General features: G+C 39.0%; 1 protein-coding gene across 4 annotated transcripts in view; it reads left to right on the top strand.

Moving 5' to 3' along the window:
• Positions 1–13,777, top strand: part of RALGPS1 (Ral GEF with PH domain and SH3 binding motif 1) — an 81,877-nt gene extending 68,100 nt beyond the window's left edge. For all 4 annotated transcript variants that reach the window (XM_027650340.1, XM_027650341.1, XM_027650338.1 and 1 more), the window contains 9 exons: positions 1,055–1,181; positions 2,057–2,208; positions 3,416–3,467; positions 3,755–3,835; positions 5,917–6,022; positions 7,097–7,189; positions 7,360–7,465; positions 8,460–8,551; positions 8,900–13,777. In XM_027650340.1, coding sequence (XP_027506141.1) covers positions 1,055–1,181; positions 2,057–2,208; positions 3,416–3,467; positions 3,755–3,835; positions 5,917–6,022; positions 7,097–7,189; positions 7,360–7,465; positions 8,460–8,551; positions 8,900–8,929 — 839 coding nt within the window. In that variant the 3' untranslated portion in view covers positions 8,930–13,777. The remainder of the gene's footprint in view (positions 1–1,054; positions 1,182–2,056; positions 2,209–3,415; positions 3,468–3,754; positions 3,836–5,916; positions 6,023–7,096; positions 7,190–7,359; positions 7,466–8,459; positions 8,552–8,899) is intronic.

Raw genomic sequence — 13,777 nt, 5'->3', positions numbered from 1 at the left:
GTTGAAGGTGTACCTTCACATCCTGTTGTCAAACTGTGCCCTGTGATGTTGAGGGTTTGTTTTATTTTTTTTTTCTTCTGTTCCAGTTTATCACTTACTTGAGGTCAGACACTTCTGTAAAGATTCTAAGGATAATTGCATGTGTTTTTTTCACATCACAAAGTTTCTCTTAAAGGGCTGTGGTTAGAGGTCAGAAGCTGACTAAGCTGAGGTTGCTGGAGCCTCCAAGAAGTGATTCTTTTAACATAGAAGAAAGTCTGTTCTGCTGCTAGCTGGGCTGTACCAAGGAGAAGATATGGGGCAGGCAGCCATTTTCATGACCACTTTCATCACAAGCACCAGTGCCATAACTATGTGTTTAAAAGTGAAATCTCAAGCCAAGAATAGCATTGCATTTACTGAGGATGGTGATAGGTTGTGTTGCTCTCCACTGTATGGCAAAGTTCACTGCCAGCCTTTTGTGAACAGGATCAAGGAACTTGGACAAGAACATTTCATCCATGTTTTCTGTGAGACCTCATAAAATCTGTAAAATGAGTGTAAGAATGATTGCAGTGAGACATCTCTAGGGCTCATAGATGATTGAGAAGTAATGCATTTGTCTGGTCATTAGATAAATTAAAAGCCTCTGCTTTCTCTTACATGCTCAAGCTATGAGTCAGTATGAGCAGATTGTTTAGAGTTTATTCACAACATGAAGTTGTGAACAAAATTCAAAACATGTGTGAACATTCCTGCTCACACCCGTAGTACAAACTGACTTCATGGTTCTACATATTACACTTTGGCACATCCAGCTGTTGTAAGGATGCCAAGATTTTTTGTAGTTCATTGTTAAAAGTATGAGCAAAACTGTAAAAAACTACTTTGAGAGAGTTCAAGCATATAGAGATGAATTTATAACAAAAATGGATGGCGTAACCCTGATGTTCAAGACACAGTGCTTCAGAAATGGTGCCTTTGGGTTATCTGTAACAATTCATTTTAAACATACCAGCCCACAAAATTTCTGGGGTTTGCACCAGTTCAGTGTTAAATGATCTCTGTCTTTTAGGTCCATCCGACATGTCAGCAATTGTGAAATTCAGCCGGAGACCCACGTGTCCTGATGCCTCAGTAGCAGCAAGTTTCCCTACGCCTCCTGTGCCAAGGCACCGGAAGAGTCACAGCCTGGGGAACAAGTACGTACTCCCAGCTATCTCAGCTTGGGCAGTTTAATGCATCACAAATGTTTAAGATAGCAGCAGAACAGGTGGCATTTGTCCTTTCCATTTCTTGTATTGCAAGAGTGCTTCAGGCTTTACTGTGTATTCTCTAGGTTTTCTCTTGACACTTTGTTATTTTTGCTGACTTTTTTTTGTTATTCTCTGCTGGTGCCAGGCATTGGCAGTACTTGAAAGTTGCATATCCACTTTGGTCTATGGATTCCTGCTGTGCATAACTGATATTTGTTTTCTTTTGTTTTTTAAACATCTGCTGATACATCTAAGGAAGTTTACTAGCTTGGTGCACCTTATTTAGGGAAGTTGTGACCTTTTGCACTGTTTTACCTGGGTGCTATGGATTAGAAACATTTTTCTCTACCATTTACCTAGCTGAGTGAGAGCACCTGCTCCCCAGTTAAGGTTTCAGCATCTACCAAATTTCACAATTAAGGGGTTAGGGGAAGAGAAGTTCATGTGACTTGTCCCAGGTCACGGAGCGATGGTGTGTTAGTTCAGCTTAGTGAAAGGCCACCAAGCAGTGACTTAGCTGGATTCTCCTTTTTCTACTTTTGCTGCCATCAAGGGTGTTCAGGTTTTGTACAGAGAGGAGTCAAAAAACTTAAAACTTCCCAGCTGCAGAAATTTAATAATTGTTATTGACAAAGAGCAGTAAAATCTGAAACTTGGATTGGTAGTCGAGGAGCGTCTGTACAGTAAATGGTACCATTTAATTGCCTGCTTGTTAATATCCTGCTGATGAGGCAGAGGCTGAGTGGAAATACTGTGAGCCAAGGGTGGCTGTTGGATGACATAAGAGGAGTTTCATGTTCTTCTCTTCCTCCCTGTTCCAGTATGATGTGTCAGCTGAGCGTCGTGGAGAGCAAAAGCGCCACCTTCCCGACAGAGCGGCCGCGGCACCTGCTGGATGACAGCGTCCTGGAGTGTCACAGCCCCGCGCGCGGACACGCGCCCAGCGTGCGCCTGGCCAACGGCCTCTCCAGAGGTACCGGCACCCCTACCCTGTCCCAGGGCGCTGGAGACTCACAGGGATACCCAAAAGTAGGGAATTAGGAAGGTCATTGGCAACCATACAAAGACTGGTTGCTTTCATGGAAGAAGGTAGATCAGAACTGCTGCCCAGATACCTGTTGACATTACCCCAGCTTTCTTCAGTTGCCCACTGATGGTTTTGGTAAAAGTGACATGAAGGAGGAATGGTTTTGTAGATGCTTGGTTTGTGATACAAAGTGTTTGTCAGACTTCACCAGGGAAAAAGCAGGAGATATATTTTGAAACCTGCCTTTTCACAAAGAAAACTTTAATTTTAACTATATGTTTTAGAAGATGGGAGAGTAGGTTAGCTGTGCTCTCTGAGACTTCAGAAGAAATGTAAAATGCACACATTATGATACTATAATTAATAAAACAATTATTATAATATCAACAGTGATCAAGAATCTGTTCTAAGCATGAGAAAGCCACTTTTTAAGTGACTCAGGTTATTTCTAGAATAGGAAATAGACTCTGAAAGATAGAATATTACTTGACCAAGAGTTAGACACTGAGATGATCTTTGTTCTTCTGAAATACAGGCACAGCTCACTGTGCTAAAACTGAGCGTTAGAAAATCAGTCCTGGGCAAATTAAAACTGTGAGCTAAATAGTTGTGCCAGGAAAGGAGGGACACATTGGTCATAGGATTGGAGGAGAAACAGGAACTGTTGCAATGAATGCCATCATATTTATTTGTCATGACTCCTAGCAGCAGCATACAGCTAACATATCCTCTGTTACAGGTGTGCTTGCTTATTGAAAACAAACAATGATATAATGTCTAATAACTTTAATCAGCTTACAGATGTTGTGGTAGAAATATTGTCTTACTAAAGAACTGGATTTTATGTTCCTGAAGTGCTCAGCTTCTGAAGGAAAAACAGCAAAATGAAAATTAAAGCATGTAGATGTCTGGTATTTAAACACAGCAGTAATGCGAGTTATCAGTGAGATATTGTAAATGGGGAGGCTCATGTTAAGCCTCTTCCAGCTAAAGATTTTACCGTGAACTTTAAACACTTCAACTTCAAAACATGACTTGAGTAAGCAATTCCATGGTACTATATAAAGAGTATTCTGGTGTTCCATATACATTTGGCTTTGTATTTTCCCATGGGTGGTTTTCTTACTCCTTCTCTGTGCTACTCTCTTTCTAGATAGCAGTGAAAGCTCAGAATTTAGTGAGGAGCTGCCGTCAGGGCTTGAAAGGTGAGTTAGTCTTCATGTACACTCACTGAGCACTCTGCAGACTTAGCTAAGAAATTCACAAATGTTCCCTGACATAGGTAAGCCCTAAATCAATAGTTATTTTTATCAGATTATTATAGTTAGGAAAACAGTGGCAAACTTTTTAAAATAAAGCACTGTAAAGGTTTTGTGTTTTTCTTCCCATGGACCTGAAAAGATTGGAAGCTATCTCTGTCATGTTTACCAAACTCTAATTGTTGAAGTCTCAGACTAGAATTTCCCTCATCAGATATTTGATTCACAAACAGGGGTCGTTTGTATGCCACACTGGGGCCTAACTGGAAGGTACCGATCCGGAATTCTCCCAGAAGTCGAAGCTGTGTCTACAGGTACGGTTCGGGTTCTGCCTTGCTCCGTGTATGGTGCTAAATCCATTTGGGTCTCTACGCTTTCCTAGAAGCATAATGTATTTTGTGTCCAGATATCTTTGTATGACTGTAACACCTCACAGGAGTCTCCCCTTCCTGCTTGTAAAAATTTCTGTTAATGCTAAAGCAGGTATATGGCCCATTCAGATGAAATTCAGTTTAGCTATTGATTTAACTCATTATGTAGCTGTTGATTTAACTCATTATGTCTGGATTCCGTTTTGCAGAAAACTAGGCTTTATTTAGGGGTTTATGACATTACAGAAGCAGGTTTGTCATGAAGGCCATCTCTGCCTCCTGTAACAAGTAATGATGTTAGAAGGATACTTTTTTGACCTTTTCTCGCAATCTATTTCCTGGTTTGCAGGACAGCTACCCATAGCATCTGTTTGTGTCAGAAATCTATAGTATGAAGTGTTTATTTTGTACAGTAAAGAGGTGTTACCTTGGACCCTGAGTAAGAGAGAGAATATCTGCAATGGCATATGTAGCAGGCACTCCCAATGTTGCTAGTCATTAAGACATGGACTTTGTAGAAGCAGGTAATCCATTTGCAGACCAAAGAGAGGTGACATGGAAAATTGTAGGTAGTTTGAAGGATAAAAATCATTGTTTGCATCCATACCAGACCTCGACTTGGTAAATTCTGTGGCAGTGGGAGATGAAGGTGTATGTATGAACAGTAAAGAAAATAGGGCCCTGAAACAGTATTCTGCAAACACTGTGATTTAGTTGGAATTTAAATCCAGTCAAATTTTATTTTGTATAAATTAGTTTGCTTCAGCCATTGTAGAAATATTGATATAATGTGTAAATGTAATTACACCTGCTTTACCTGAGTCAGTAACGTCTGATAGCAGCACAAGTTAGAAGTTAGACAGGAATAAAAACACATACATTATAAATTAGTAAAGGAATACATTTTGGAATGGTATTTAAGCTATTATACCTGCTTCTGGAAAATACTCTCTTAACATGACCATGGTAGATTTGTTTCAAAAACGTGTACAGGCTAGAAATATAAATGTAAGGAGATAAAAATGTGAAAAGCCTAATAAATCCACAAAGAAGAATTATTCCCTAAAATACATTTCTTATGTTTGTCCACCATCAGGCAATTCTAATGCTTGTGTTCATTCTTCCAGTTCTGGGATCTTCTACTGCCTCCATCAGAAATACAGAACTGGCCAGAATGCACATTAGCGCAGAGCAGGCGGGTCTGTGCGATGGGGGAAGATGCCCCTGCCAACTGGAAGGGCTGTGCTTGTCTAGGGGTGATTATGTGTGTCACCTGCACCAGCATGTGCTCATACTCATTTGGGGACAGAGTAGTTTTCTTTCACAGCTGAAAGGTAGATCATACACATCCTTTTCCTTATATTCATAAGACATGATTTAGTTGGCTCTGATAAACCTCATCGGTGCATATAAGTGTTGTGATTCCATGGCAGTGAAGAGAGGTTAGCACAGATAATTCTAACAGATCATCACATACCAATCAGTGTTTAGTTGAGACATTGTTAATGACTGTTTGCATTTCGAACTTTGCGTGTACTTGGGCTCTTCTGTTGTAGCTCTTTCTCACTGTTGTATGTGGGAAGCTCTGGAAAAGCAAAAAAAAATGTTAATCACTGTACAGTAAATTATTTGCCATTTTTATATGTAGTTTTCCAATTAGCCACGGCAGTTTAATTAAATTTAAAATTACATTTGTGGGAGTTCCTATTAACAAAATTTTAAACTGTAAATTTTCAGAAATCCAGATAATTTCTGTAATTTACTGGAATAAAAAAAAGAAAATTGCTTGTTTTGCCTTTGACTTTGGGCTTCAGTACTTATTCTATTTTTTCTTTTCATATCTAAGCCCCCAGAGTAGAACCTTTTGTTGATTTGCTATTTTGCAAAAATCCTGGTTCCTATTTGATAGCTAGGTTAGGAAAATATTCCAGAGTCAAGTGTCAGATGTTATAATATATGTAATGCAGTGCTTACTTCTTGTCCTCATTTCCTCAAATACACAGAGCAATGTTTTGTCTTTCCAGCCCAACAGGCACCTGCAGCTGCACAGCAGGTGGTTCCACAGGAGTCATTACCATGGAAGGGCCATTAAGAAGAAAAACACTGCTCAAAGAAGGCAAGAAACCTACTGTAAGTGATTCTAATTATAATTTTTCCTATGATTCTAATTCAGTAGTGGCTGGTTTAATTTTCAGGATTAAATTAAACCTGCAGCTTGTTAACATACAAAACAATGTTTTTATCAATTGTAATTTTCTGATCAAAGTTACAACCAGGTTATAACAAGGTTGTAACCTTTGTGTGTCATTTGATCTGCAGCAGTTTTGCTTCTCCCTGCATTTGCAAGTCATGTCTCTGGCTGTAAGAGCAGGGCAGGGGTGAGCAGCTGTGTAACCAGCAGGTATTATTGTGAGGGCAAAAATAAATCTTGTGGCACTGCCTGGCGACCCGGAGCATCCTGATATTTTCCAGCTAAATAACCCTGACAAAGGTAAATGTTGCAGGATGGGCATTGTCTACTTTGTCTGCAGTATATTTCTGTGACAGGAAATAAGGTAATCTCTGTTAATGAGTTTGTAGATTACAGAACTTGCAGTGGCAAGAGGGAGACTAAAGAGGGAGATCTTCAATACAGAATTTTCAAAGAAGAGTACAAATGCAATTGAACATATTTCTACAGTATACTGTGGTACTTCTGTGGTATCGCATTGAAATGGAAAGGCTGCAGGGCACCCACCCATAGCACAAGTCATGGCAATTCATACTTAACCTAAATTCATGGGTTTCACATGGTTCTAGTTCTGTGCGTTTGGTAATTTTTTTGTTTTCTGTAGAGTTGATTGATATGTTTTACATGCAGCTCTACTGTTCACAGCTAAAAGATTTGAAGAATTGCTGAGTTGTCATCTCAATATTGATCAGAAGTCTGAGATCTGTCCAGTAGAAGGCAACACACTATTTTGCTCTGAAACAATCAGTCCTGATGCTTTTATGAGATACCCAACTTAGATGGATTGTATTCACAGCCAGCCAGCCAAATTTAGGTAGCTGGGCTGATTTACACCAGAAGACACTCTTTATCTAACTCTCCATTCCTTACTTCTGAAGTTACCTTTGGTAGCACTGGGACTTGCTTGTGAATCGATTTTTGAGATGTTAGAGATATGCAGAGTTTTTCCTCATTTTTTTTCCTTTCTGATTCAGCTCTCCTCGTGGACTAGATACTGGGTTATGCTTTCAGGATCAACTCTTCTGTACTTTGGAGCAAAATCTTTAAGAGGCACTGAAAGAAAACACGTAAGCTTTAAATTTATTCTAAACCCCAGAACTGGATATGCATAAGCAGATCTGGAAGGGTGTTGGAAGTGTACTTTCTGTTCTGGGCTAAAGCATATGCACAACTTTTACAGTCAAAAGTTAATCCCTGCTACAGTCTCAACTGTGATTGACTTGTCTGTCTCTTCCAGTATAAATCTACACCTGGGAAAAAGGTCTCCATTGTGGGCTGGATGGTGGCCCTGCCTGACGACCCAGAGCATCCTGATATTTTCCAGCTGAATAACCCTGACAAAGGTAGATATTGCAGGATGGACATTGTCTGCTTTAATTTCTGTGACAGGAAGTAGATTAGTGTCTCTTAATGAGTTTGTAGGTTACAGAACTTGCAGTTGCACTTATTTAAAATACTGAAGATGGAGATTTTCAATATAGAATTTTCAAGGGAGGGTACAAATTAAATTGAACATATTTCTGCAATAGGCTGTGATGCTTCTGTAGTGCCTACAGAGGTATTGCTTTATCTTGACAGTCACTGCAAGTTTTGCAGAAATTCCCCAACCAGTGAAAAATATTGCAGCATGTCCGTGTGTCCACATACTCTCATCTCCAAGTTTCTGAATAGCTTCCTTAATATCAGTCAGTATCAAATCTTGACTAACATTAGGGCCAATTAAAATATCAAACCATTTACCAAAATAAGCCTTTTAAGTAATTATTAAATACTTTTTAATAATTAATTTTGAGGTGCCATAGTTCTTTTCCCATGATTAAACTTGAAAAACTTCAAAAGACAAGGTAGCCCCCTGCAGTTATATTGCACTTTGAGTGGTTACTTACCACTTTTGAGACTTCTTTCCCTTTTCATGTTTTCGGCTTTGGTGCTGGATATGGATTTGCATCTACTGTATGAAGTCCATGATTGCAGGAAACAATTTGCATGAGGACATTGAAGAAAGCTAAGTTTAGAAATAAGAAAAACTTCCTAAGAAGTCTTAAAGAGAAGAAAGCCAGGGTTAAATTAAATGTGACCTAAGTCATCCTTTCTGTGGCTATAATTTGGCCTTTCTGCCTGTGAGACTATATATGGTCTCATACTTGCTTCGACAAGGATTGTTGGATAAACATGCCTCACGTGGGCTCTGTTATATGAACAGCATCATATCTGAGCATTTGAGGTGCAAATTAATTTAACAGTTTACTTCAGGACTTTGGCTTCTGCACAGAAATCAGAATCCCATGGAAGTACCTGTCTGCAAATTTAGAGCCTTTGATTTTGTTATTTTTGTAGGCAATGTTTACAAGTTCCAGACTGGCTCAAGGTTTCATGCAATATTATGGCATAAGCATTTGGATGACGCGTGCAAAAGCAACAAGCCTCAGGTAAGGTTGTGAAACTTATTTCTACCCACTTTTTCGTGTTTTACGGAAAATCCTTACTAGAAAAGGTACCTCTTTTCAATCTCTGTGCACACACAGTTCTGTGGGGACAAACATAATTATTTAAAATTACAGAATTCCCATCAAATCAGGATTTGTGCGGGTCTCGCTATAGGTTTGGTTTCCTTAACAGCATAAAACTTCTACTCTCAGTTGCTTCAAGCAAGGTAACATCTCTTCTTCAGAAGGGGCTTTCGCATGGACAGTGGAACTATTCTAGGATGGACTTGATGATCTTAGCAGTCTGTCTCAAACTTTATGATTCTATGAGTAATTTACATTCTCTTCCAGGTACCCGCTAATCTAATGTCATTTGAATAATTTGCTCTCCTACCTGGCGCGACTTCAAGTGCCAAACTGAAGAAACAGGTTATTGTTCTCTGAGGAGGAAGAGGAGGATGGTTTTCCTGACATGAGCCAGCCACAAATATGTCAGCACTTTCCTATGTAACTTGATTCTGGCATAGCTTTTAAAAGCAGAAAGTGAATGTTGTCCCTAGGACCAGATACAGTCTTATGCACTGAGTGAAAGCAGACGAGTTAGGTGGACAGAAGATTAATCCTGACTCCTGCAGGATTCTAGAACCCTCAACTATTTGTGGTCAGAGACTGCATGAACTGATATTTGACCACAAACTGAGCATCGTATCTTCTGCCTATTCTTTTTTAAATGGTTCTTTTTATTGTTAAGCTGCTTTGTGTGACTGAAGAATATTTGGCCCATGTTGGGTTTCAATTCTTTCTAATGCACAGAATGATTGACAGTGTTAACTTGCTGCAAAGTGTCAATTAGAATAGAAAATTGTGGAACAACATTTTTATAATCTAAGTGCACTGAGTTGCTTGGCAAAGTGGCTGCCTCAAATTTTGTATCAAATCTCTGGACAATTGTGCTGTTCACATTTGAGCTATTTGGGAAAAATGTATTTTGGCATAGGACAGCTGGATTTGTTTTTATTCAGTTATTTTACTCAGAAATGCCCTAACAATGGATATAAGGCTGTTTAAATTTGTATTGTGCTAAAGTTTGTCTTTCATTCTCTTACTAAAGGCGTAGTTGCTTACAAGTTTGGTTTTTTTTAATTCAGTCTGAATGTTGTTCATCTTAAATACCTTGGTAGGGAGGCAGGTAATCAGATGTTATGTATCACCTGGCCCAAGGTCCTCAGAATGATTCCATATCATTGTTCCTGCTCTGTCTTTCTGTGGATGACTTGACTCCACTCAATTCCAGCTGCAATTTTAGGACATTAGTACTGGCAGATGGTACTGCTATTATGAAATCATGATGGCAGTGAAAGCTAGGGAAGACTGTCTAACAATGGAGCAAATACAAAGAAGCCTCCCCATCGGTGTCCAGAGAACAAAAAAAAAAAAGCATACACCTGAGCCTTTTCTGAAGGAACTGTCCTGACATCACTGTGTCCCTGCTGTGCCCTTGCACTCCTGCACTCAGAATCTGTCTCTGTTCATATGGTAAGTTCATCACTTCTTCTGTTTGAAATTCTTTTGCCATGAGGCATCAGTATTCAGGCTTCATCAATCACCAGAAACCTCTTCTGAGTTTCCCAAGATTGCATAGAGGAGAAATTGGCAAGCCAAGCCTGCAGCTTACAAACCAGGAACAACGCGGAAGTTAGTTTAAGTGAACAGAACAAGCTCCCTGGCACTAGCAGGATGTATTCTGTGGACTTGCATGATTTTCTAAATTTTTGTTTTGAAACTTCTCTAAAAACAACAACAACTGCAATACCTGTACTGTTAAATGTAGGTTAAAAGTTTTGTTCTTTTAAGAGTTCGTGTTACAATCCTGAAAGCCTAATACATACCATCTTTTCAAGAAAATCAGTTTCTGATGACAACTGCACTTAGATCCTGGGACATGTGAAAGTGTATGTAAAGTGGACAAAGTTTATTTGATAGTTCAGGAGATGTGTGAAAAGAGTGAGAATGCAAAATATGTCTATACCATTTTTTCTCTTTTTTTGCTAAGTTAAGACAACTTTGAACTAGGAATCTGCAGGGGCAGAACATCGAATGCCATTAGAGATGATGTAGAAGCTTTTGAATGCAGTAATATCCTGTCACCAGTAAATGACTTCAGACTGTAAGAATATGATATGGCTTGAATTATTCTGCACCTACGGACTTTTGTGATTAGTTATCAATGAGATCGCTCACGTGCATAGCCTTTTTAATGACTATGCCACCTATGACCATGTGTTCTGTGTGCTGTCAGTATTCATAGCGTTTGAACAGTGCAGAACAGTGATCAAAATGATGACACGTGAACCAAAACAGAACTGTTCAAGTTAAGAGGGTTTTTTTAAGGTAGTGGTAGCCCTTTCCCCTTAAAAGGGAATGACCTGATTTGTCTTCAATATAAGCTAAATTTAAAATCAAACACTTATTAGCATAAAGTGCACACATACATTCATTTCTAATGTGCAAGTGAACACAATGAGGGCTTGTGAGATTTTTTCCAGCATATTGGAATGGAAATTAAGTAATGGATGTTGTAACAATTTTCAGTTATGTTTAACAAGCTTCCTTGGAAAGAACAGTAACTGCTGACTGATATGGTACCAATAGAATGAGCCTGTACTCGCTTAGAATTTAATGGCTTTTAGAATTTAAGGGTCTCTGAAGCGTTACATATGTTATTGTATGTACAAGAGGTAGAGTGCTCTAGCCTTCAGAAATACACTTCTACTCAAAATTACAAGCCATGGAGCTTGCTGGAGAAGTTACAAAAGTGTCCATTTTCACTTGCTTGTAAAACAGATTCCCAATTAGAAAGGAAGCAGCTTTGGCTCAAACTATGATGGGCCACCAAACAGTGTGGTATGAATGAAAGGCAGTATTTAGCAATGATTCTTATACTCAGTCATTTGTCACTGTCAGAAGATGAAACTGTGGAAAAATTAAACCCTTCAGTCCGACTCAATATTGAGATCGTACTCAGAACCTTGTAATTTGGAAATATGTCAAGAGTACCTTGAATTTCCTCACACGACTGTCATTTGAATGTAAAAAGCATTATACAGAAGAAAGATGAACGTAGCAAATAATAGTTTTACACGATAGTCCGGTTAATGTTTTCAGTATAGCACAGTTGTGAAATTGCTGCACAGTATTAAAACGTTCAGATTGATGGCAGTGTAGGAATACTACTAAACCATCTTAAACCAACTTTAAATTACTTTTTAAGGATGAAAAGGTCTGCCACTGCTGATTAGAGATTTTATGGTGTCATTTGGTACCATTTGTTGTTATCTGGTACTTTTATGGTTAATTGAAAGCTGCTATTGAAATACACTATATTGCCTATCAGGACTGATTATTACAGCATTTGCACAAAAAATACCACAAACCATACAAGTTTTCCTCCATCAAAGAGAGAATGACTGCAATAGTTATGTAAAAGTAAACATTATGTCATAATTACTGTTTTCAGAATTGTGAAGTATAAAAACTGTGGGTAATATTATTTATTTAACGTGCAATTTTTATGTAATTCAGTGCCAAAATGCATGTTTTTCCAAATAGCACTAAAACGAGGCAAAGAAACTGGTTTTCAAATTGCGACTTACTTGTCACATTATAATGTAAACCAATTTCAGCATTTTCGTTTGTTTTGTGTGAAAACTGTTGCACTACTTTTGGCTGTATTTTCTAGCAGTCCACTGCATGCCATTTGTGTACAGAATTCTTTCTATAGTTCTTGTGAACTGTCTCACCCATAAGAACCCTGGCATTGGAATCTAGGTTTTTGGCAAAGTATTTTGTTACCTCAGTCTTGTATCAAGTTGCTGTGTTTTTCAGTTTGTTACATTGATAATGATTGTTTCATTAATTAAATACTTTAATGTAAAAAAAATTCGTTTACTTCAACAGCAGTTGGATTTGGTTGTAAGTTTAAAAATGTACAGAGTATGTATGCTGTTAACAATAAAATATTCAGAAAAAGAATAGTAGAGGTACAGAAGGAACATTTTAGCTCAAAGGCAGCAATCATGTTTTATTTGTGAATGGATGGTAATACAGCATAACAGATTTTATAGTGCATAGCGTGTAGCCATTTAATAGTATAAATACAGCAGAATCAAAATTTCTGAGATAAAATTGAAAAACCCTCCAAATTTTCAGTTTCTTTAAGTGGGATTTGGAAAGTCCAAAGAAGCAGAGAGAAACGTAGATTTCTTGGCACTTAAACTCAGCAAATTTGCAGATCACATCGAGCTGAGGATGCAGTGACACATCTGAGGGACGGGGCCATCCAGAGGGACCTGGACGAGCTCAAGCAGTGGCTGAGGCTGAGATATTTCTGATGAACAGACTGAGAGCAACCCTGGGGAGGACTTAAGGGTGCTGGTGGGTAAGAGGCTGGACATGCCCCAGCCACATGTTCTGGCTCCCAGAAACTCCCTGTGTGCTGGGCTGATCCCACAGCATGGGCAGCAGGTGAGGAGAGGATTCTGCCTCTCTGCCCTGCTCAGGTGAGACCCCACTCGCAGTGCTGCCTCCAGCTCTGGAGTCCTTGGTATAGGAAAGACATGGACTTGCTGTAGCGGGTCCAGAGAAGAGCCACAAAAATTATCCTAGGGCTGGAGCACCTCTGCTGTAAGGAAAGGCTGAGACAGTTGGAATTGTTTAGCCTGGAGAAGAGAAGGCACCAAGGAGACCTTATTGCCACCTTTCAAGTACTTCAGGGGGGTTTATAAGAAAGATGGGGACAGACTTTTTAGTAGGGCCTGTAGTGATAAGAGAAGGGATAATGGTTTAAAACTAGAAGGTTGATTCAGACTTGATATAAGGAAGAAACTTTTTGTGATGAGGACAGTGAAAAACTGGGTTGGTTGGCCAGAGAGATGGTGGCTCGCCCATCCCTGGAAGTGTTCAAGGTCAGGTTGGATGGGACTCTGAGCAACCTAATCTAGTGGAAGGTGTGCCTGCCCATGGTAGGGGGCTTTGACTGTGTGATCCAACTCAAACCATTCTGTAATTTTATTATTCCATATTCAAGGTAAATAAGCTTCATATTATGACTGGCAATGAAGGTCCTTTAATTTCTGCAGAAACATAATTTCATTTGCCTGAGAGAGAAATTAAATGTTACCTAATGTGAAGATGAGAGCAAAATAAACTAATATAAAGTTGCTATTTTTA

The sequence above is a fragment of the Corapipo altera genome, unplaced genomic scaffold (genome assembly GCF_003945725.1).
Source record: "Corapipo altera isolate COAL_440 unplaced genomic scaffold, ASM394572v1 268, whole genome shotgun sequence".
Taxonomy (NCBI): domain Eukaryota; kingdom Metazoa; phylum Chordata; class Aves; order Passeriformes; family Pipridae; genus Corapipo; species Corapipo altera.
This window is presented reverse-complemented; position numbering and strand designations above follow the sequence as displayed.